The 24,308-nt window shown below is 52.4% G+C and overlaps 1 protein-coding gene across 1 annotated transcript; it reads right to left on the bottom strand.

The window, feature by feature from the left end:
- Positions 1-4,634: 4,634 nt before the first annotated feature.
- GPR149 (G protein-coupled receptor 149) lies at positions 4,635-23,834 on the bottom strand. The gene is made up of 4 exons (XM_009906606.2): positions 22,745-23,834; positions 21,636-21,828; positions 20,037-20,434; positions 4,635-5,207 (listed from the first exon to the last, which is right to left on the bottom strand). Exons 1-4 carry the CDS (start codon positions 23,711-23,713, stop codon positions 4,635-4,637), a joined length of 2,133 nt encoding a protein of 710 aa, XP_009904908.2. The 5' UTR covers positions 23,714-23,834.
- Between the last annotated feature and the right edge of the window lie 474 nt (positions 23,835-24,308).

Genomic DNA, 24,308 nt, shown 5'->3' on the forward strand with positions numbered 1-24,308 from the left:
CCATTTCATTGCATCACAGAATCATCATAGAATGGTTTGGGTTGGGAGGGACTGCTCCACTCTGGTGATACCCCACCTGGAGCACTGTGTCCAGTTCTGGAGCCCCTAGTACAGGAAAGATCTGGAGGTGCTGGGAGGTGTCCAGAGAAGGGCCAGGAGGGTGAGAAGAGGGCTGGAGCTGCTCTGCTATGGAGACAGACTGAGAGAGTTGGGGTTGGGCAGTCTGCAGAAGAGAAGGCTCCCAGGAGACCTTCTTGTGGCCTTCCAGGATCTGAAGGAGGCTACAAGAAAGCCTCAAGCTTTTGAGGGTGTCAGGGAGGGATAGAACTGGGGAGGATGGAGCAAAACTAGAAATGGGTAGATTCAGATTGGATGTCAGGAAGAAGTTGTTCCCCATGAGGGTGGTGAGAGCCTGGCACAGGTTGCCCAGGGAGGTGGTGGAAGCCTCATCCCTGGAGGGTTTTGAGACCAGGCTGGATGTGGCTGTGAGCAACCTGCTGTGGTGTGAGGTGTCCCTGGCCATCGCAGGGGGGTTGTAACTGGATGATCCTTGAGGTCCTTTCCAACCCTGACAATTCTATGATTCAGTATTTAACAGAGTGCAGATCAGAGGCCAAAAAAGCCCTCACAAAGAAGCCAGCCACCAAAGCACAGCAGAATGAGGCATGCTGAATACTAATTCTATGATTTTAAAGATCATCCAGTTCCAACCCCCCTACCATAGGCAGGACTGAGTCAGGCTTGGTTGTGTAAGGACTGAAGGGCTTCAAAATGGGCTTGTCTGGTGGAGTGTACAACACAGAGGAGTACACAGACATGAATGCTGCAATTCTTACAGCAGCTGTGGCTGGAGCCTAGAAAAAGCAGAATTTACTCTGCTCTGAGCCATCTAAATCTGCAACATTAATTAAGAGAGAGGAACAGAACACTCAGGCACTCCCCTTGGAAATCATTACAGTGATACATACCAGGAGGTGAAATCGTGTCCTAGAGTCTATCCATCAGCCCCAGACCTATAGAGGTAAAATAACAGATAAGTAACATCTATTATTTCTACTGAAATTACTGTGTTTGCAGTAATGTGCTGCTGTAAGGCAGCTCTGCCATCCAGATGAGCACAGAAAATGTACATTTCAGCCCCTGGCTGTATCTTTTATTGTCAACAAGAACAAGCACTTGAGGCAGTTGGGATTCCTGGCCCTGACCCTTTGCATTAATAGATATTTCACGCCCCCTCCCCTGTAAGTCTGTTAAAGTTATTCTCAGTGTGTGTTGGGAAGCCCTGCCCCACTGGACAGACTCTTACCAAAGATCATCTCACCAATGATTTCCCAGTTTCTTGTTTGCTGTCCTCTGCATTATTCAACAAGCCACATCCTGAGAGCAGGAGGGGGGAGAGCTGAGGTGCTGAGTCAAGGCACATGTTCTGAGGGATGCTTTCCAGTCCTTTGCTTTGGTGTCTGAGCAGAGATGAGGGCTCTTTAAAGTCCCCTCCAAAGGGTCACTGACAAACACTTTGCCCTCAGGCTGTCACTGGAACACGTTCAAAGTTCAGATGGGAAAAACAGCAGGAGGGGAGGGGGGGGAAAAAAGGTGCTGCTTAAAAGCCTCTTATCAAAAGGTGTTTAAATAATGAAGTCCAAGTGGGAAGTGAAGACACCTAACACTTGTGTGAATAAACAAAACCAGGAGCATGCTTCTCAAACAGCAAGTTTCCTGCTGGGCTGTGCAAGGAGCTGGTATCTACTCAGTAATTACAACCTGGGGTTTCAGATACTTTGAATTGTTTAATGGTGTGAGGCATATGGAGAGGAAAAAACCACCCCAGACACTTGTGCATTCTTGGTTTTACAGATTCATTAACTGCAATCTGCCTTAGTACAGCAGCAAGGCAACACCTGGCAGCTAGGGCAAGCTCTGGGTCACAGCCATTTTAGTGTCTCCAAATGTTAACCTTCAGAAAGGATACCCATCAGAGATCACCACATCAGCAGCTGGTCTTTACACAGTCCAAACCTCTCCCAGGCAAGCAGGACACCTGGACAAGCTGCAGCTGGGATGGACTGCACCCTCCATCACAGCTCTGCTGCCTTTATCTGGATTGAGCATGTAAAAGATCCTTTGTGTTCCTCCTACAGGACACAAAAGCCAGATCTGGAGGCAGCAGAATGTGCCTGCTCCAGGTGTAGGGATAGAGAATTATTCAATGGACTTACCACTGCTGGTTCCTTCTGCTGTAGCTCCTTGTTAGACCTGCAGTGTAACAGCATCTTGGTGGAACTAAGCCTTTGAGGCAATCTTTCAAGCCCTTGGGTTCACCTTGGAAAGGCACCCAGGGAGAGCACCGCTTGCAGAGTGATCCATCTCCAGCACAGCCACCTGCAGGCTTGGAGCTAAGCTGCTCCAGCACTGCATCACTGTCCCACCCACACAGCCCCACCGAGCACCATGCCAGGCCTGATGGTGAATCACAGGATGGATGGAGTTGGAAGGCACCTCTGGAGCAGGGTCACCTAGAGAAGGTTACACAGGAACACACTGAGGCAGGTTTTGGATGTCTCCAGAGATGGAGACTCCACCACCTCTCTGAGCAGCCTGCTCCAGGGCTCTGTCACCCTTCCATTAAAGAAGTTTTTCCTCATGTTTAGATGGAACTTCTGGTGTTCCAGTTTGTGCCTCTTGCCCTTTGTCTTGAAGGGAGTTGTCTGCTGGCTTGCATGCCTCCAGAGCAAGTGCTGAGGGCAGCATTTGGCCCTTTTGCCCTCCCTATCCACAACACACAAAGGAATCCTGAGCAGGCTGGTGCTGATTTTCCCTTGCATGTCCCTGCAGACACCTCAATGTTTATGGAGGGACACAGAACACTTGGAAATGCAGTCTGTTCCTGGAAGAAGCAGTGCAATTCCTAATCAAACTGCTGGAAGTCCTGAGAGTGTGTTTAAGTCTGTTTCACTGAAGGGAATGACAAACCCTGGTTAAAGAGCTCTCACTCAGCATGCACCAGCAGGTCAGGCACATGCAGCATATTTGATGTAAGGCTTAAGGACTCCAACCACTGCTTCTGCCTTGCCTTGGCTGATTTTGACACAACTTAGAGTATTCATTTGCTTTAGGGTGGCTTTAGACTCAGTTCTAGGTTCCTTATATGTCAGTAGAGAGATACTCCTGAGGGTGATAGAGGCTGGGAGCCAGCTTTGGTAGCCAGACCGCTCTCTTGAGGTTGATGTCTAAGCTCAGTCTCCAAGTTTGGCTACCACTTTCTCATCTCCTAGGGAGACACAAGCCATTTTTTGCTCCCAGCTCCTGACTCAGCTCTAAAGCAGGAGGGTCCATCCAAAGAGGAGTGGTAGCAGGTTATCTATGACAGAAAAAAAGCCTGCAGCCACCTTCTTGCTGTGAGCCAGGGGGACTCCTGGAGCTCTCTGCAAGCTACAGTCTCCTGGTTGTGCTGAGGAAAGTGTCAGCTTCACATGGGCCTTGGGGAGGAAGATGATACTGCAACACTGTGCCTTGCTTAGGGACAATAAGAGATGAAGAATTATTCCATAATTCTGATGCCATAGCTCTTCAAACACTTCAAATCACAGAATCAACCAGGTTGGAAAAGACCTCAGAGATCATCAAGTCCAACCTATTACCTGCTCCCTAACACCTCCAGACAACTAAACCATGGCTCCAAGTGCCACATCCAAACCCTATTTTGAGCACCTCCAGGGATGGTGACTCCACCACCTCCCTGGGCAGCACATTCCAATGGCCAACAACTCTTTCTGGGAAGAACTTTCTCCTCACCTCCAGCCTAAACTTCCCCTGGTGCAGCTTGAGACTGTGTCCTCTTGTGCTGGTGCTGAATGCTTCCATTAACAGAGATAAAGGTCTGTCTGGAGTTGCAAATGTTCTGTAAGGTTCTGGCAAACTTCTTAATTGGTAAAAAGCTCGTGGAGGGAAATAAAAAGAGGGGGTGGGGAGGGATTCTTCAGAGTGACTGGCATCAAATGCACAAACATTTGTCACATTTGATCACAGAAATGTCACACTCAGGAGCTTCTCAATTGCTGTGCTTACAGACTGTGAATGCTTACATTTTACCACCTGTATTCCAGGTGTGACTGTGAGTGGTGCATGGAGCAGCAGCAAATCAAACCACTCAACACATCTCTTAATCCTCTGCCTAGTCAACTAAGTGAGCTTGGCCTACATTTGGGTGGGTTTTTTTTTTGTCCAGCTCCACATTTCAAGTCTGGCACATCAGGGAGAGCAGAACTGCAAGTCAGCCAAATCTGTTGCAACTTCACACCAGTGGAGCTGCTCCCCCGTTTTCCACAGGCTCCCACAGACCACCCAGTGCCACCAAGCAACCACAGCTGGGTTTTGAAGACTTTATTTGGGGTTCCTTTCAGGCACAGCTGTTCCTCAAACAAACAGATCACTTGAAATCACTTGAAATTCACTAGGCAAAGCTGTAAAGCACTCCAGTGTTTGTTACCCCATCCGTGCAGCATTCAGAGTTTTGCTCTGTTTCCCAGGGGACCCAAACAAAATGAATCTAGAGGTGAGGCAGAAGGCTGGGGAAGCTCGAGGCAGGAGGAGCAGCGCCTGTCAGAGCAGGCTGAACGTCTCAGAACAAAGGCCTTTCAAGTGCTGCTGCCATCTTCCTCCCGCTGCCTGTAGGCTTTGTTCAGCACTTGGATTTCCTCCTGGTAGCCAACCCCTTCCGCCTGCTGCTTTTGGCTGTTCTGCCGGTGAGCCTCCACGGTGTCAGGGATGGAGATGTTGATGTCGCTGTCGGGGTTGTTGGAGGGGATGAAGAGGGAGTAGGAGGCAGATTCCCCCAGGTCGCAGGAGACGAACCTGTTCTCCTTGCGTGAGTAGCGTAGGGACGGGGACCTGACCTGGGTGGAGGACTGGCTGATGTTGCTGATGATGGACACCGTGTCCAGGGCCTCCTCGTTGTCGCAGATCTCAAGCACCTCCAGGTGGATTTTCACGCTGGTGTCAGCAAAGGTGTGCGGCGACTCCTCCGGGTCCGGCTCGTGCCCCACGCTCTTGGAGCGATAGACCTCGATCTTCTTGGAGGTGGGAGCGATCTTGTGCCCTTCAGTGCTCACCTCGTAGGTGGAGAGGGAGAGGGTTTTCCCCGTGGGCGCCTGGAGGGACACGGTGCCTTGGAACGCGCACAGAGGGATGGCCAAGGTGCCGCCCGCCCGCTGCGGAGAGAGGGAAGGGCTGTGACCAGCGCCCTCAAGGAGGGACACAAAACCCAGAGCACACCTGCAGCCCCTTGTTTCCTGCCTCACCTTCAGAAAGCCAAGGCTTGGAGGCTACCTGGGCAACACCTGCAGGAATCACAGAACCAACCAGGCTGGAAGAGACCTCCAAGGTACAGAATACAATACAGAATTCACCAGGCTGGAAAAGACCTCAGAGGTCATCAAGTCAAATCTATCACCCAACACCATCTGACCAACTAAACCATGGCACCAAGTGCCTCATCCAGGCTCTTCCTAAACACCTCCAGGGATGGGGACTCAACCACCTCCCTGGGCAGCACATCCCAATGGCAAATCTCTCTGGGAAGAACTTCTTCCTAACATCCAACCTAAACCTCCCCTGGCACAGCTTGAGACTGTGTCCTCAAGATCATCAAGTCCAACTCTTCACCTCACCCTAACTAATCAACAAAGCCAATGGGATGAGATTTAACAAGGCTAAGTGCAGGGTTCTACACTTTGGCCACACCAACCCCAAGCAGTGCTACAGACTGGGGACAGAGTGGCTGGAGAACAGCCAGGCAGAAAGGGATCTGGGGGTACTGGTTGATAGTAGGCTGAACAGGAGCCAGCAGTGTGCCCAGGTGGCCAAGAAGGCCAAGGACATCCTGGCCTGCATCAGGAACAGTGTGGCCAGCAGGAGCAGGGAAGTCATTCTGCCCTGTGCTCAGTACTGGTTAGGCCACACCTTGAGTCCTGTGTCCAGCTCTGGGCTCCTCAGGTTAGGAAAGATGTTGAGCTGCTGGAAGGTGTCCAGAGAAGGGCAACAAAGCTGGGGAGGGGTCTGGAGCACAGTCCTGTGAGGAGAGGCTGAGGGAGCTGGGGTTGCTTAGCCTGGAGAAGAGGAGGCTCAGGGGAGACCTCCTTGCTCTCTCCAGCTCCCTGAGGGGAGGTTGTAGCCAGGTGGGGGTTGGTCTCTTCTGCCAGGCACCCAGCCCCAGAACAAGAGGACATAGTCTCAAGCTGTGCCAGGGGAGGTTCAGACTGGCTATTAGGAAGAAATTCTTCACAGAGAAAGAGATTGGCCATTGGGATGTGCTGCCCAGGGAGGTGGTGGAGTCACCATCCCTGGAGATGTTTAGGAAGAGCCTGGATGAGGCACTTGGTGCCATGGTCTAGCTGATTGAATAGGGCTGGCTGATAGGTTGGACTTGATGATGTTGCAGGTCTCTTCCACCCTGGTTGATTCTATGGCACTAAGTGCCTCATCCAGTCTTGTCTTAAACACCCCCAGGCATGGAGAGCTTTGTGAGACAAACCAGCCCCCTGTGTTTCTTCAACCAAAGGCCATTCTGCAGCTTCTGTGGCTCAGCAGCTTTGAGTGCTGTTTGGTACACACACAGAATCCTCATTACTCCTAAATGAATGCAGAAATGTTGCTGCAGCTCCAGGGCTGTGTGTCTGACCAGAGCCACACAGGATGTGTAGCACTCTCAAAGGCAGCCCCCAGCTGGCCCCAGCCCTTTCTAACTCTCACCCACCCCATTCCACTTTGGAATCCATGGCAACCACACAGGACAAGGAAGCCTTGCTACCAAGCACTCTGATCCTGTGAAGAATTGTCTCTCTGAGACCTTGCTCACCCTCACCTAGGAGAGGTGAAGGAAAGTTCAGACACTTACCTGCTGGAACACAGTGAATTGAAAGCTGCTCTTGTTCTTACAGCCACTCAGAGACACTTGCTCTGTGTGCACACACAAGGATGTGTTCCTTCACTGTGCACATGCACATGGGGATCCCAGACAGTTACCTTTGTACAACTGATTTCACAGAACCACAGAACTGTTTCAGTTGGGAGAGACCTCTAAGCTCACCCAGTCCAACCAGCAACCCAACACCACCATGGCCACCAAACCATGCCCCCAAGTGCCATGGCCACAAGTTTCTGGAACACCTCCAGGGATGGGGACTCCACCACCTCCCTGGGCAGCCTGTGCCAGTCCCTGACCACTCTTGCAGCAAAGAAATTTCTCCTCATCTCCAACCTAACCCTCCCCTGGCACAATTTCAGGCCAGTTCCTCTCCTTCTATCACCTGACACTAAGGGGAAGACACCAAACCCCACCTCACTGCAACCTCCTTCTATCTGCAGAGAGCAATAAGGTCTCCCTCAGCCTCTCCCTGACACCCTCACAAGTCCCTCCCCAGCTTTCCTGCAGCCCCTTTCAGATCCTGGAAGGCCACAATTAGGTCTCCTGGGAGCCTTCTCCTCTCCAGCCTGCACAACCCCAACTCCCTCAGTCTGCCCTCACAGCAGAGCAGCTCCAGCCCTCTGCTCCTCCTCGTGGCCCTTCCCTGGACACCTTCCAGCACCTCCAGAGCCTTCCTGGAACAGATGCTCCAGAGCTGGACTCATCCCCTGTGCAGCTCCTGCTGGGAGGGCTGGAGGCTGTGGTGTCTGTCAGAATCTGGGACAGGGCTCTCACTGGAGGACTCCATATCCCAGCACATGCATTTTTTAACAGGCAAAGACAAAGATTTACAATGAAATAAATCACAAACGTCCTTGTTCCTCAAGGAGTGCTGCTGCATTCTGAACAGAGACAGCTCTGCATAATTGGTGCAGCAAATCCTTTTGTTGTAAATTAGATTATCCACCTCCCAGATTTCACAGAAGACAGGAGCAGCTGTTGTTGCTATGAGGCAACCCTTCCTCCTCATCACTGCAGCTTAAGAGCAGGGTCCCCTGTCCTGTTCCAGCTGCCTGAGCAGGCTTTGGGATGGATTCACTGGAAGAGGGATATTAGGGAAGCTTCATCCCCTGCAGAGGGCATAACCAGGCCCATGGGAGCTGGGCAGAAAGGTTTCCACTTGGAAGTGCTCAAAGCAGTGAGAAAGGCCTCACCAAGAGCCCTTACAGTTTATAAATGATCCTACCAAGGCCATTTCTAGAAACTCTGCAGCCTTCCTTGCCTGCAAAATCAGGGTTTGGTCCCAAGGGCTTTTTGGAGGGGGAAGGGGAAGGTATTCTTCCAGAACTGGTGATTTTATTTCTCCTTGCAAACTGGCAGAAACCAAATCAAAACATCCTTTTCCCTCAGGATTGCCATCAGATAGTTACAGGTAGGTGAAATATGAATGAAGGGCTATTAGGCTGAGCCTACAGCCACAGAAAATTCCAATTTCATCCCCAGCCAAAGTAGAGCCTCTCTCTGCATGCTGCTGAGTCCCTCCTCCCAAGGGTGCAGAGCACTGCCCCTGCTTCCCCTGAGTGTCTGCAGGAGCTGGGGAGCAATTTGCAGAGCTGAGAGCTCACAAAGAAGTCAGGAGTGTGCAGCTGCAACCAGCTCTGAACCCTGCTCCTGATGCATTTACAGCTGATGCTCAGAATCAAAGCATGGTTTGGGTTGGAAGGGACCTCCAAAGGTGAACTAGTCCAAGCTCCTCCAGTGAGCAGGGACATCCTGCACTACATCAGGTTGCTCAGAGCCTTGTGGAGCCTCACCTTGAATATCAGGGATGGGGCCTCAGCCACCTCCCTGGGCAGCCTGTTGCAGTGTTTCACCACGTCAGGGTAAAGAACTTGTTCCTAACATCCAGTCTAAATCTCCTCTCATTTCAAACCATTGCTCTTCACCCTCTCACTGCAGGCCTTGGCAAACAGTCCTTCTGCAGCCCTCTTGTAGCCCCTTTCAGGTCCTGGAAGGCTGCTACTAGGTCTGCCCAGAGGCTTCTCCTCTCCAGGCTGAATAAGCCCAGCTCCCTCAGCCTCCCATAGGGGAGATGCTTCAGCCCCCTGACCATGATGCCAAAATGATGCCAAACTCCGTTCCACAAGTGGTCAGGAATTTGTTCTGCTCAAGGAAGCCCAGGAAAGCCTTCCAGGCTAACAACATTTGGTGCATCAAACCCTTCTGCAGATTATTTCTCTTTGCATTTCACATGAAGTGCAGCTGGGTTCCTCCTGTAACAAGGATCTTAAATTCCTGGTGCCAGTTCTCCAGTGCTTAGCACCTGCAGAGCCCATCAGCCAGCCTGGATAAGCAGTTCCCAGGATTTCCTGGTAATTTTTTGCTTCAGAGAGCAGATGACTGCACAGCAGGGAAAAGAAAGCACAAACAGCTCCATCCTCCATACACAGTTATCAATTAATACTCCATCTCCTGAGAGGAAAGCTGACGGCTCCACAAGCAGCTCCTTAGCCAGGTCAGGCTTGTTAGCAGCTGAAATCACAGATAACCTCTTCACAGCTCCATGACCTGAGCTGTGGCTCACCTCACTCACAGCTCAGTTTGATTCAAAGGACAAGAAATTGCTGTTGCAGTGTGGTAAAGGTCATTAAAATGGTTTAAAAAAGGGCAGCTGGGGGAAGAAGGGAGGTGGTTAAGAGCCTGAATTTTCACCATGATCCAGGGGAAAAGGAAAACTTGTTTGGAGGGCACCCATGTTAGGAGCTGCCCTCCCTGACTGTGAACTCACACACACTGAGAGACTGAGCTAGCTGCCAGAGATGGCTGTCTGGGGCCATCAGAGGTGCCAGAGAGGATTCAGCATATAGAATCACAGAATCATAGAATCAACAAGGCTGGAAAAGACCTCAAAGATCATCAAGTCCAACCTGTCACCCAAGACCTCATGACTACTAGACCATGGCTCCAAGAGCCACATCCAATCCCCTCTTGAACACCTCCAGGGGTGGGGACTCCACCACCTCCCTGGGCAGCACATTCCAATGCCTAACAACTCTCTCTGTGAAGAAGTTTCTCCTCACCTCCAGCCTAAACCTCCCCTGGCACAGCTTGAGACTGTGTCCTCTTGTTCTGGTGCTGCTTGCCTGGGAGAAGAGACCAACCCCCACCTGGCTACAACCTCCCTGCAGGGAGTTGGAGAGAGCAAGAAGGTCTCCCCTGAGCCTCCTCTTCTACCCTCAAAAAACTTCCAAATATAGCAGAGAGCTAATAGGAGACTTCCTGGCGCCCTGGCTGGAGGCTGCTTGGGGCACCCCAAGGCATCTCACCTGGTTCCAGATGCCTGTGTCTGGCTAAGAGACCTGAGCAGAAGATAATCACAGAATTGTTCAGGTTGGAAAAGACCTCTCATTGAATCCAACCATCAGCCTAACACCATCAAACTCTGTCCCCAAGTGCCATGGCCACAGGTTTCTTGAACACCTCCAGGGCTGGGGACTCCACCACCTCCCTGGGCAGCCTGTGCCAGTCCCTGACCACTCTTGCAGCAAAGAAATTTCTCCTCCTCTCCAACCTAACTCTCCCCTGGCACAATTTCAGGCCATTGCTCCTCCTTCTATCACCTGACACTAGGGAGGAAACACGAAGCCTTATCTCAGTGCAGTGTTTTAGGGAGTTTTAGAGAGCAAGGAGGTCTTCCTCAGCCTCCTCTTCTCCAGACTAAACACCCCCAGGGCCCTAAGCTGCTCCTCCCCAGCCCTGTTCTCCAGACCCTTCCCCAGCTTTGGTGCCCTTCTCTGGCCACACTCCAGCACCTCAGTGTCTTGCTTGCAGTGAGAGGCTCTCACAATTCCAAACTTCCAAATGCCCTGCAATAAACAAGAGAGGTGCAACATCTGTGTTGCAGGGAAGCAGAGCTCAGGCTCTTGTCTCTTGTAGGAGAGCTCTGATGTGAGGCCCCAGAACGGAAAGTGCTTCTCCAAAGCCTGTGGAACGACCTGGTGGCAGAGCTAAGAACAGGCAGCAGGTTTTGCTGTGCTCCAGTCCAGCAGCAGTCCCCTGGGCCCTGCTGCCTTCCCAAACAGAAATATCAGCAATCTAAAGAGAGCTCTAATGAGTTTGCATCCCTAATTACTTTGGTGGAATACAGCTCTAGCTGAGAAGCTCTATTTTTAGCATGTTTCCAGTCAGGATCCCGACGTTTCCTTCCAGTGACAATGTGTCTTCTGTCTCTTCTCAAACAGAGCCTTTAGTCTCCCACTTCCCTGAAAACAAAAATGAGCTGCAGCAAAATTAATTACTGCTATGATTTGCCCTTTGAGAGGCTGACTGCAGTAAATTCAGAGCTAATGGGGTATGACAAGAATAGAGAGGCTCACTTCAGATGACCTGAAAACTCGTGTCTGGCATTGGCCTGCCAGACGTGGACAGACCTGGAGTGGGAGGAAAGGAGCAAGAGGAAGTGCAAGAGAAGCAGCCAAGGAAAGAATCACAAAATCACAGAATGGGAGGGCTTGGAAGGGACCTCTGGAGGTGATCAAGCCCAACTCCCTGCCACAGAAGGTTCACCTAGAGCAGGTCACACAGGAAGATGTCCTGGTGGGTTGTGAACGTCTGCAGCGCCTGGACAGAAGAGCTGCTGTACTGAGCTGTCTGGGGTTGAAGTTGTTGGGTTCCACTGAAAGCCCTTTGATATTCCACAAATAAGCCTCTGGCCCCTTCAGTGACCCCTGCACTGTGGGACAGCAGCTCACAAGGCTCTCAGGTCACTCAGATGGGTCCAGGGCTGTCCTTACTGTGAGGCTTGTCCTTGCTACGAGGCTCGATGGGCATCACCTGCCACGAGCTTCACTTTGCTCCCTGTATTCACTGCTGCCCTCCAGAAGTCTCTGCACCTATTTATGCTGAAATCATTACAATCACTGCATTTTCATGCAATGCTTTGCTGTCCCACATTTGTTACCTGTAGTCTTTTGGAGAGCAGAGCTGATGTCACAAGCTCAGCGTGCTCCTGGTGTCATGGGCAGTGTGATATTGCCCTTGTTTGTGCCAATGTCTGGTCTCTCAGGAAAGGGACTTTGATACCAAGCAGTGGCAGCTCTTTGCAGGACTGCCTCTGTGAGAGTCTCTGACACTCAGTGTCTGTGGCCAGCTCCACAAACCTTCCCTTATCCTCCTCACATCTCCACAGCCCAGCTTTTGCTTTCTTTTCCCCACTTGTGTGGGTGCTGGTATCCAGCGCTCAGAAAAACCTCTTTAAGTGAGAGATCTGAGCCTGAGTGAAGAAGCAGCAGCCACAGGGAGCCAGCTGCTTCACATGGCAGGGACAGAAGGAAAGAAGCACTCTAGGAGCTCCCCTACATTCACCCTTGCCCTCCTGGGGAAGGCTTCTGCTCTCAGTATTGCTCCTGGTCGTGTAATTGAAGCAAGTGCCAGCAGCAGTTTGCCTGTGAGCAGAGTCAGTGAGCACTGCAGGGACCACACCACTTTGTGCTCCTTGGAGCAAAGTTAGAAGGTGATGCTGAGAGGCTACATTGATTTCCCATCCTAGGGAACATGCCCTGCAGGAAGAAGCCACGCAGAACACCACAATCTGCCTGGGTACAGCTGTGTAGGCCTGAGGAAAGCAGAGGCAATCTGCAAGTCCATTTGTAACTCAGCTTCTGCTCTGCCTGGTGTTTACTGAAGTGTTTATGTTGTTAAGGAGAAAGATGCTGTATTGACCACGGCTAAACCACCTCCCAGCTGCAGACAGGCAGGGCTGGCTCCTCCCAGGTGTAATCATTTGCACAGCCTCCCCCTACTCCTCTTTGCAGGGCACACAAATAGGTTTGTGTGCAGAGAGTCTTTTGGAAGAGTTTGCTTGAGGCAACCCAGAGATGAGGTATCAAGCTGAAGGAGGAATAATCAGCAAGCCTCTAACATACAGCAAGCCTGGGAGATTTCTGTGGCCTGAAGGCACTCAAGTACAGGGGGTGGGAAATAGATAACACATTTACACTCAGTCTCTTTAGGCAGGGGAGGTGGGCTGGGATTTCAGGAGCTGTTAGAGGGATCTGTCAAGGCTGCAGCAGTGCAGGAGCTGAGATAGACTAGGGCCATATTTCTCTCCCTTTCAATTACAGCTGGTCTGTACAGGCATTAAATAAACCCCACTGCCTCCTTCTCCTTTGGTGCCACTTTTATTCCTGAGAAATCACTTTGGTGGAGAAACTCCTCACTCACAGAGCAGAGGATGAGGAGCCAACCAGCTACAACACCATTACTGTCACTCCAAGGTGGTGGCACAGCTTCAACAGCCAATCAAGGGCGTCACAGAGCTTGTCTGGCACCCTGCTCTTCAAAAAGCTAAATCAAAGTCACCCCTTCCTTTCTTGCTGCTCACTTAAAGCCTGAAAATTGCAGAAGAAACAAATCCTGCTTTCACCACACAAATTAAACCAGGCAGGTGTCACTTGTTGCTCAGAGGAGGGGGAAGAAAAAGAGGCTTTGGAGACTTCTTATCCCTTGTTTCTCTGAATCCCATAAGGAAAGCGAGCAGTGAGGCCAGCTGGGATGTGCCACCCCTCCTGCTGTCAGTCCTGCTGAGAGTTCCCTTCTCTGGGGGCACTGAGGTGGCTGCTGGCATCAAACATACAGGCACCAGCAGTTTTCCATGCAGACTGGGCCAAAGCCCTCCCAGACCTAATGGGATATTCACCTGACTGCAAGCTGGGTGCTTGGACTTGGGGTGCTGGGGTCAGAGCACCACAGACCAACTTCACTCAAATGTGGTTGGATTTTCTTTGCCATTCTGATAAAGTTTGAGTTGTTGGCAAGAGGATAGGATAGGATAGGATAGGATAGGATAGGATAGGATAGGATAGGATAGACCAGACAATGTTGGAAGAGACCTTCAAGATCATTGTGTCCAACCCATCATCCAACACCACCTAATCAACTAAACCATGCAACCAAGCACCCTATCAAGTCTCCTCCTAAACACCTCCAGTGATGGTGATTCCACCACCTCCCTGGGCAGCACATTCCCATGGGCAATCACTCTCTCTGTGAAGAATTTCTTCCTAGCATCCAGTCTGAACCTCCCCTGGTGCAGCTTGAGACTGTGTCCTCTTGTTCTGATGCTGGTGCTTCTGACCTTCTGGCTTCTCCAGCCAGCCCCAGTTTCTTACCTGAGCTAAGAGGTCAGTTTGCTGAGGAGATCTGTACCTTCTAACACTGTTCCAGCATCACACCTCTGCTTGCTATCAGCCCTGGGACAGACTGGGAAGCTCTCCAAGGGCTCTACCTCTCCAGGACTGTGTCTTGAGCTAGGAGGTCCTTACACCTTCATCCCACTGTGCAAATCAGGTAGCTGCAAAATCAGCCAAGACAAAGTCATCTGCACAAGGATCCAGCTGCAGGTGTTGCAGTTCAGACCCCAGAGTCCTCACTGCTGGCCAGCTGCCCTTCAGCTGGAATCAGAGAATGGTCTGGGTTGGAAGAGACCTCCAAAAGTCATCCAGTCCAACCCCCTCTGCAGTCAGCAGGGACATCCTCCACTAGATCAGGCTGCCCAGAGCCCTCTGGAGCCTCACTTTGAATATCTGGGGGTACTGGTTGACAGAAGCTGAACATGAGCCTAGGTGGCCAAGAAGGCCAAGAGCATCCTGGCCTGCATCAGGAACAGTGTGGCCAGCAGGAGCAGGGAAGGAGCAGGAGCAGGATGCTCAGCACTGCTCAGGCCACATCTTGAGTCCTGTGTCCAGTTCTGGGCTCCTCAATTTAGGAAAGATGTTGAGCTGCTGGAAGGTGTCCAGAGAAGGGCAACAAAGCTGGGGAGGGGTCTGGAGCACAGCCCTGGGAGGAGAGGCTGAGGGAGCTGGGGTTGCTTAGCCTGGAGAAGAGGAGGCTCAGGGGAGACCTTCTTGCTCTCTCCAACTACCTGAAGGGAGGCTGTAGCCAGGTGGGGGTTGGTCTCTTCTGCCAGGCACCCAGCACCAGAACAAGACGACACAGTCTCAAGCTGTGCCAGGGGAAGCTTAGGCTGGAGGTGAGGAGAAAGTTCTTCCCAGAAAGAGAGCTTGGCCATTGGGATGTGCTGCCCAGGGAGGTGGTGGAGTCCCCATCCCTGGAGGTGTTTAAGAAGAGCCTGGATGAGGCACTTGGAGCCATGGTTGAGCTGATCAGATGGTGTTGGGGGATAGGTTGGACTGGATGATCTCTGAGGTCTTTTCCAACCTGGTTAATTCTGTATTCTGTGTCTCCAAGGATGGGGCCCCAGTCACCTCCCCAGGCAACCTGTGTTCCACTACCCTCATGGTAAAGCACTCGTTCCTGACATCCAATCTAAAGCTGCTCTGCTCGAGTTTCTTTTGCCAAGGTGGCTGACCAGGTTTGGGCTTTCACACTTTAGCTAAGTGCTCTGGACACACCAGAACACCAGACTCTGCCTGCAGCTGTACCTGCCCCAGCACAGAGGCCAGCAATTCCAGCCAGCCAGCCAACCACAGCCACCCACCACCTGTGAGCAGCTGCTGCTCGAGCTGCAGGGCTGGGAGCAAAGGGAACAGGCTGGTTTTGTAGGGCAGAAACGCAGCAGGGCACACCTCCAGGGCACGGCGTGTGCCTCAGCCTCTTGGCTCCCATTAGTGCTAATGGGAAAAACACAGCCACGGCCCTGCCCTCAGGATGCAGCCCTGGGAGGACTTGTTATTTTGCCTGTAAACACAGCAATTTGGTACACAGCCCTGCACTGCACTCAGCATTCCCACCTCTGCCTTCCTTCCAGCAGCACAGCCCCTGCCATGTGCTGGCTCTGCAGCCAGGCAAGATTGATAGCAGCTTGATTAGGGCTTTTTTCTTTGCACTCACTTTTCCCCCTGTGGAAAGAGAGGCAAACCCACAGCTTGTAGGTGAAGACAGTCACTGGGAAGTGCTAAAGAAAGAGCAAAATGGACCTGCCGTGGTAGGAAGGAGCTTGGGAACAGGTGACACTTTTCACCTCCCCCCATGGAGGAAGCTGAGTCAATCCAAGCCCTGTCATATGCAAACCAGAGTGAAAGGAATGTTATGTCCTCGTTAATGCCTTACACTTCTGACGCCATGTGGCACCTTCCACTTGCTTCTCAGTCACAGGGAGCCATGCTGTGATGTCCCCCTTCAGCTGCCAGCAGGTTTTGTTCTGCTGAAGAGACTGTGCTGCCACTTGCAGTACTCCTAAAGCAGAGCCACGTTCAGGCTCTGGCTAGGAAAAGAAGAGAGGCCATGAAGAGAGGCCACACACGAGCCAAGGAGGCTGTGGCATTTCTCCAGGACTCTGATACAGGCTGAATAAAGCATTTCCAAGAGGAGTTCCATGGATGGAGTTACTCAATAGCCTGAGAGAGCAGCTGTAACTTCCCTCTCCCCCCAGCACCTCCCCTGGTACATATCCTCTCTCCTAAGGCACAGAGAGTCTCTGCCAGCCCCCAGCCCATCCCCACTCCAGCTCTGGCTGCCCTTCAGCCCCAGCACTGAACTCCTGACAGGGAAACTCTCCAAGTCTGCCTCAGGCTCAGCTTCATCTGCCCAGACATTTCTTCCTACTCCACCCAACAGACTGGCAGCCTGTACAGCAGAAAAAGTAACAAGAACCACTGCTGGCTTTTTGTGGCCTTGGTGCTGGGCTGCTTCCAGAAAGCAAAGTCAAAACAGTCTCTGACCAGGCAGCTGGCAGCAGGATGGTCAGCAGCAGCAGCACACTGCAAGGGTAGAGGAGCTGCCTGTGAACTCAACCCTCCACAGTTGTGGAACTCAACCCTCCACAGTTGTGGAACTCAGATTATCACAGCCTCACAGTATCACTAAGGTTGGAAGAGACCTCAAAGATCGAGTCCAACCTGTCTCCACAGACCTCATGACTAGACCATGACACCAAGTGCCACATCCAATCCCCTCTTGAACACCTCCAGGGATGGGGACTCCACCACCTCCCTGGGCAGCCCATTCCAATTACAAATGACTCTCTCCATGAAGAACTTTCTCCTCACCTCCAGCCTAAACTTCCCCTGGCACAGCTTGAGACTCTGTCCCCTTGTTCTGGTGCTGGTTGCCTGGGAGAAGAGACCAACCCCCACCTGGATCCAACCTCCCTTCAGGGAGTTGGAGAGAGCAAGAATACATAGAATACATAGAATACATAGAATAAACCAGGTTGGAAGAGACCTTCAAGATCATCGCGTCCAACCCATCAACCAATCCAACTCCGCCCAAGCAACTAACCCACGGCACCAAGTACCCCGTCAAGTCTTCTCCTAAAAACCTCCAGTGATGGTGACTCCACCACCTCCCCAGGCAGCCCATTCCAATGTGCAATCACTCTTTCTGTATAGAACTTTTTTCTAACATCCAGCCTGTATCTCCCCTGGCGCAGCCTGAGACTGTGTCCTCTTGTTCTGGTACTGCTTGCCTGGGAGAAGAGACCAACATCCGTCTGTCTACAACCTCCCTTCAGGTAGTTGTAGAGAGTAATAAGGTCTCCCCTGAGCCTTCTCTTCTCCAGGCTAAGCAACCCCAGCTCCCTCAGCCTCTCCTCTTGCCTTGCATTGGAGCAGCAATCTTACTGCCCACTTCTCAATGAGCAGGAGGCCTAAGATGATGTTTTTCTCAGGCTCTCAGGCTGAGCACCTCCTTTGCCACACTGAAATGCAGCATGTAAGGGACAGCCTTAGCTGGTGTGGCTGCTGTTCCTCCTGTCCTCTCAGTCCTGCTCACTGAAAGGAAAGCTGGAAGCACTCTGCTAAGAGCATCTCCATTTCTTTCTATGATGGAACACTCATAGTCTGAATACAGTGGAGATGAGAGAGCTTTATCCTGCTGGGATAATCATCCATTGCTTCAGAAGGTTTGCTACCTTCTCCACAGCTGCCTACTTCACTGACACATTAAGTATAAGCAGCATAAATAACATAAATGCTAAGGACCAGTGCTGGATTCTCTGTTCCTGCTCTGGCAGGGGGGTTGGACTGGATGATCTCTGGAGGTCCCTTCCAACCCCTAACATCCTGTGAAAGACTCTTTTAACAAAGGTGAGACATGGAGAGTGAAGAAGTGACTTTTCTGAGGTGCCTGGGGACTTCCAGACAGAATAAATCAAAACAGGAGGCTTGCAGCTTCTTTCATAGCTGGCCCAAATTGATCTCTCACCCAGCACACCTCTGAGAGATGCAGCTCAGTTATTTTTACCATGCTTGCTGGAGTTTTCTGCTCTGCCCTTTTCCAGCAGCAAAGCAAATGTCAGCACTGTGAAGCTGTGGAACCTCCTGCTGAATGTCACAAACAGCCCAGACCTGCAGCTCACCAGCCTTGAACCTTCAGACCACAGGAGCCTTGCTGCCCTGGCAGCTGCATGCTGGGTTATCACTTGGAAAATGTCAGAAAAGGATGGATTAGGATTCCTTGTAATGCAAGCAGGGAAGATGCAGGTCCAAAAGTGACATCTAGAACCCCAGGGCAAATGAAGCCATCCATGTGTGGTCAGTGCAAGCTGCTTCACAAAGAGATGTTGGTGCCTGCTCTGCTGGAAGTCACAGCCTGACAGTGTGACAGGGCAGCCACAGCCTCACAGTGTGACAGGGCAGCCACAGCAGGTGGGAAAAGGCATTTATTTATCCTTTCTTCATTTTTAAACTTCAGACCTCCTCTGGAAGGTACAGCAAGGAGAGCCAAAGGAACCTAGTGATACATTGACTTTATGAAGCTGTGCATGGCACACAAGGGGTCAGCAAGAAGCAGGAGATGAAAATCAGCCTGAGCCACCATTTGCTTTTGGCCACAGAGCAGTTCCTCACTGCACACTGCAGCAGAGCCAGCGTTTGCTTCCTCATGCAAGGGAAGATCAGTCACATTTGAAACAGCAAACAAATTCCTACTTGACCCAAATGGTAAACTCATGTTTGTCAGGGGGAGAGGGGGATCCCTCCTTTAGAGAGAAAATACATCTCACATCTCTTACATCTCATGTCAAAGGTTGAGAGCAAGTTGATCTGGCTGGAAGTCAGCCCTGCTTGGAGCAGGAGGTTGCATTAAGTGACTTGCAGAGGTCCTTTCCAACCTAAAGCCCTCTGCACCCCCTGTCCTGTGGGCTTCATCCAGGCTCTGACCTCACTCCCAGCCACTGTAACACCAAATGTCTGCTGGATCCCACAGAACACAGCCAGACCCTCAGAGCTCAGCCAGCCAGGCTGCCTTTGGCTTCTGACTTGATTGTGCCCCAAATTCCTGCCTCCTGCATCACCTCAGGGCAGTAACAATGTTTGTCACGGCAGAACCAGAGCTCTCCAAGCAGCAGCAGCAATCAGTGACCCTGTGCTTCTATCAGCATGACAAGGAACAGGCCAACAAGGACCTTGAACTTGGAATAGACCAAGGGCTGGAACCCCTCTGCTGTAAGGCCAGGCTGAGAGGGTTGGGGTGGTTCAGCCTAGAGAAAAGAAGCCTCTGGAGAGATGTTCTGGTGGCCTTTTGGGACTTAAAGGGGTCAGTCATAAAGCTGGAGGTGGAACTTTGAGCAGGGCCTGTCGTGACAGGACAAGGGCTGATGGTTTGAACAAACAGAGGGAGATTCAGACCTGAGAGAAGGAAGAAATGTGGTGAAACCTTGGCCCAGGTTGCCCAGAAGGGGTTGGTCATTGCCCCATCCCTGGAACCATTCCAGATCAGGTTGTTTGGGACTGTAAGCAACCTCCTCTAGCTGAAGATGTCCCTGCCGACTGGACTACACAAGCTTGAAAAGTCTCTTCCCACCCAAAGCACTCTGTGATTCTGTGATTAAGAAGACAAGTGAGAAATTATTGCAGGATAGGAATCTGCAAATCACAGAATGCTGAGGGTTGGAAGGGACCTCTGGAGGTCAGGTCTAACCCCTCTGCCAAAGCAGGATTACCTAGGGCAGGTCACACAGGCACACATCCAGGTGGGTCTCGAAAGTCTCCAGAGGAGAAGTTGTGGAGCTGTGGCTCATCTAACACACACAATGCTAAGTATGATCTTTGGTCGAAGACACTACAGCACCACGAGGAGCAGGAGCCTCAGCAAAAGGCTGCTCTCCTGTCCTGCTGAGGGAGTTGTTCTGCCAGGAAGAAAAAAACTTATCACGAAGGGCAAACCCCTCCTTTACCTGCCGCGGGGTCCTCTCGGATTTGCTCCTGCACCACTCCCAGTCGGTGAGCTGGGGCTGGGGGCTCTCCTCATGGGACAGGCGCCTCTCGGCCCCCTCCCCGCGGCCGCTCTGGCTGCGCTCCGGGGGCTCCCGGGCCGCGGCGCCGCTGTCCAGCGCCGTGGTGCTGAAGGCGGCCTGGCCGTCCTGGGAGCTGTCCTCCGCCGCCCCGGCGCCGGGAGCGGGCGCGGAGCAGCTCCCTCGCCGGGCTTCCCGGGAGCTGCTGCAGCCGCAGCTCAAGAGGTTGTGACGGGAGGCAGATCTAGCATCGCCATGGCGGTGGTGGTTTTCCCGGGAGATCTTGTAGATGCCGTAGCCTTGCTGGAAGGAGAGGTTGAACTCGAAAGCCCTGCGTTTGGCTGAGCAGAGAGGGAAGAAACGTGGCACGGAGAGTCAAACCCGAGAAGGGAAAAGGAGAAGCACCGAAAATGGCATTCTAGACCATGGGATGAGTTATTCAACTGCTACTAGAAACAGACAGCCTTTCAGCCACAGAAAGAATGAACTGTGGAGAAGAAAGCATCCTCACAGCAAGCTGTTATACTGCTTGCCTCTGTATTCCCCCACCCCCCACCCACCTTTCTTCTATTTTACTCTAAATTTGTGTGAGAGTTCTTCAGCATGAACACAGTGAGACACAGACCCCTCCCATGGAGCATGCCCTTCACTCACTCCTGTCACTCTGATTCCTGGCCAGGAGCTCGTGTACAAGCCACAGCTCCTCCTCTTCTCATTTGCTTGCCCTGAGCACAGCATTTCCCCCACGACATTAATCATGCTCAGCAGGTTTCCTGGGGCTGATTAGCAGAAGTCAGCTGTTGGAAGGCACGCCTTTCCCAGGACAGGAGAGGAGGGCAAAATTAGGACTGAGTGCATCAGACTCTGCAGGAAGACCTGGCTGTGACCTGGGAGAAAATCAGCCAAGCCTCTGTGCCTCACCATCCTTGACTTTAAGGTGTCCAGAGAAGGACAACGAGGCTGGGGAGAGGTCTGGAGCACAGCCCTGTGAGGAGAGGCTGAGGGAGCTGGGGGTGTTTAGCCTGGAGAAAAGGAGGCTCAGGGGAGACCTTCTTGCTCTCTACAGCTACCTGACAGGAGGTTGTAGCCAGGTGGGGGTTGGTCTCTTCTCCCAGGCAACCAGCACCAGAACAAGAGGACACAGTCTCAAGCTGTGCCAGGGGAGGTTTAGGCTCAAGGTGATGAGAAAGTTCTTCCCAGCAAGAGAGATTGGCCATTGGGATGTGCTGCCCAGGGAGGTGGTGGAGTCCCCATCCCTGGAGGTGTTCAAAAAACATTGGATGTGGCACTTGGAGCCATGGTTTAGTTGTCAGGAGGTGTTGGGTGACAGGTTGGACTTGATGATCTCTGAGGTCTTTTCTAACCCTATTGATTCTATGACCCCCACCCAGCTGCCTCACATGACTGTGCTGCCAGGCATTGCTCTGCAGAAAGCCTCTGTGGTTCAGAGGGACAGATTCAAGGGGGACAAAGCAGTGCCCCTGTCAGTGACCTGCTCTCCTCGACACAACACAACACGCTCCTGCCACCTCCCCTACTTACTTTTGAGCTCTTCTGAGGACACCACATAGGAATTCCTCCTGCAGTTAATGATGCAGCCACAGGGCAGGTGGGTCCAGTGCTCCGACAGGACAAACACCGGGGTGACCGTGGCAGCCAGCAGAGTCAGCAGGAAGCTGAGTGTCTCGAAGGAGAGGCTTCGGATGCCTGTGATGTGCTGGATGACCATTTGGATCTGAAAGGTTTGAAATGTAAATCACTGCAGGCACATGAGAGACTTCCAGGAATAAAGAGGACATCTCCCCAGGAGTGTGGCACAAGGAGAGGACACAGGTGGTCATTCTTGTTTGCCCAGCCTCACAGCTTAGTTGCTAACAGAGGGGAGAAAATGCGCTGCCAGAGCCTCCTCGTTCCGTGTTTCTCAGACCCCCCTCACTTCAGCCTCATGCAGACACCACAGCGTTACTCCAACAAGCACCTCCCCAGCTGAGCACCTCAAAGACCCTGCTGGCTCAGTGCCTCCTGCATGGTGCCAGGGAAGCCCCCCTGAGGGGGTACAGCAGAGAACCTGCAGTGCCCTGGGCTGTGCTGCAGATGCTCTGTAATTCTCCTCATGAGAGCAGCTCAGCGGCTGCACCCACCCCGGGGACAGGGCTAAGGCTGCCCCAGAGCCACATCCTCTCCTCAGCAGACTCCTACACATGGATGTACCTCCTCCCAGACACACTGGTGCCTGCACATGGCCAGCACTCCCTCCTTTCCTCCCAGTGCCACCGAGCTTACAATGATGCAAGCAAAGCTCCTTTTCCCCTAACAAACTCCTCTTTTTGTTTTAACCAGGCTGGCAAAAGACACAACTCCAGCCACAAGGAGAGGCAGAAAGCACAGACCCCAGCTGCAAGGGTGGACCTGGCCATCCCTGCACTCCAGTGATGTGCTGCCAGAGTAAGATGCTACTGAGCCAGGCTCTGCCACAGCTGCTGACAGTTCAGCTCATGTCATGACACAGACCTGCTGCACAGGACTTTGCTGGCAGGAGCTGCACTACAAGGCACAAGTGCTGCAGCTGCTGTTCATGCCCCAATGCAGGGCACCCCAACTGACCCCCCCATTCAAACACCATCAGGAAGCAAAGCAAGCTGACACTTTACCATCATCGGGAGCCAGAGAATGACTTTTGTCAAGGCAAGAATCAGCGAGAAGCGTTTCTGGGCAAAGCCCACGGTGAGGCTCCTGCTCTGCAGGCTCCTCAGGCAGCGAGGCTCCAGTGCCCCTCTCTCAGCCACACCTTGCCTACAGACTGCCTCGGAGCCTGGACATGGGCTTGGGAGCTGCCTCAGCGTTTGCTCCACAGGGTCGAGCAGTGACAGAGACGGGGTAGCGGAGCTGCAGCCTGCAGGGGTCCCTGGGGTGATGCAGCCTCGAGAGATTTCCTGGTAATCGAGGTGCAGCAGCTGCTGCTCATCCGAGCAGAGGAGCTGGTAAGTCAGAGGAACAGACAGCACCGTGAGGAGGCAGAAGCACAGAGAGTAGACAATGAATAAGAACAAGATGTAGGAACTGGCACAGTCGGTGAAGCAGCCCCAGGAGGTGGGGATGTAGCTGCCCCAGCCACAGAGAGGCAAAATGCAGATCAGCAAACTGAGAATCCAGATGGTAAGGATGGCCTGGACCATGCTCACCCCTCGCTTGGAAGCGCTGCAGCTCCTTTTCTCGGATTTGTGGATGGTGTAGAAGTTGTAAGAAACTATGAGAGACCCTTTCAGGTTGCTGGAAATGCCCTGGAATAAATATATCAGGGCTGAGGTGGTGCAGAGAGGCTGGGGGAGGACATCACTGGACCACTGAGTGAGCATGAAAATACTGACTGGCACGATGCTGATCAAGTCATCTATGGACAGCGAGGTCACGATCATGGACACCGTGCTTTTGGTCTGCATTCTCAGCAGGCAAACGAGGGAATAGATGCTGCCCAGGAGTGCTGTGGATGCCATGATCAAAGTCAGGCAGAACAGGAAGACGTTCAAAGTTCTCTGCTCGCCAGGCTTGTCCATGCTGCTGGGATTTTCAGCAAGGAAGCTCGTCCCGTTCCGCGACAAATTCCCAGGCGCTGCCGGCATTGTCCTTGGCAATTCTTCCCCCTTTGCCTTCTCACTGACTCTGCAAGTTTTCCCCAGCTGAAACCAGAACTGTTAGCTCCACATCACAAGTTTCTTTGTCTTCCTAGACTCTCTCTCCTGCGGTGCCTGAGGGAGGAGCGCTCAGGTGAAAGCTCCCTTGATGAACAGAACAAGTCATGCTCTCGAAAAAATCAGGCAACAATGAAGTCTCAAAAGGTGCCGACAAAACGCAGCTCTCCAGCCTCCTGCCGGCGCTGGCTCCGGTGGTAAGCCCACGCCGCTCACGCTGACAGCCACCAGGCGCTCAGGAGTTCAGCTGGACCAAGGCAGGACACCAGGAGCGGTCAGGCTCTAGTAGCTCAGCGAGAAACATAGTAGGAAGGAGAGGCTGTTGGATTCACGCTGCGCTGTTCCGAGCTGCAGGAGGGAGGAGCCAGATGCGAGCAGGGGAGCAGAGCAGGGCAGTGAGTATCTCCCCAGACCGAGCTGGATCGAAGATTGAAGCAGTGTCCCTGCTAAGCCACTCCTCCGACGCTGACACTGGAATCCAATGCAAACACCCAGCTCTGATGTCAGCCGCCAATGTCACTCCCGT

This window comes from Dryobates pubescens, chromosome 13, assembly GCF_014839835.1.
Source record: "Dryobates pubescens isolate bDryPub1 chromosome 13, bDryPub1.pri, whole genome shotgun sequence".
In the NCBI taxonomy this organism is placed as follows: domain Eukaryota; kingdom Metazoa; phylum Chordata; class Aves; order Piciformes; family Picidae; genus Dryobates; species Dryobates pubescens.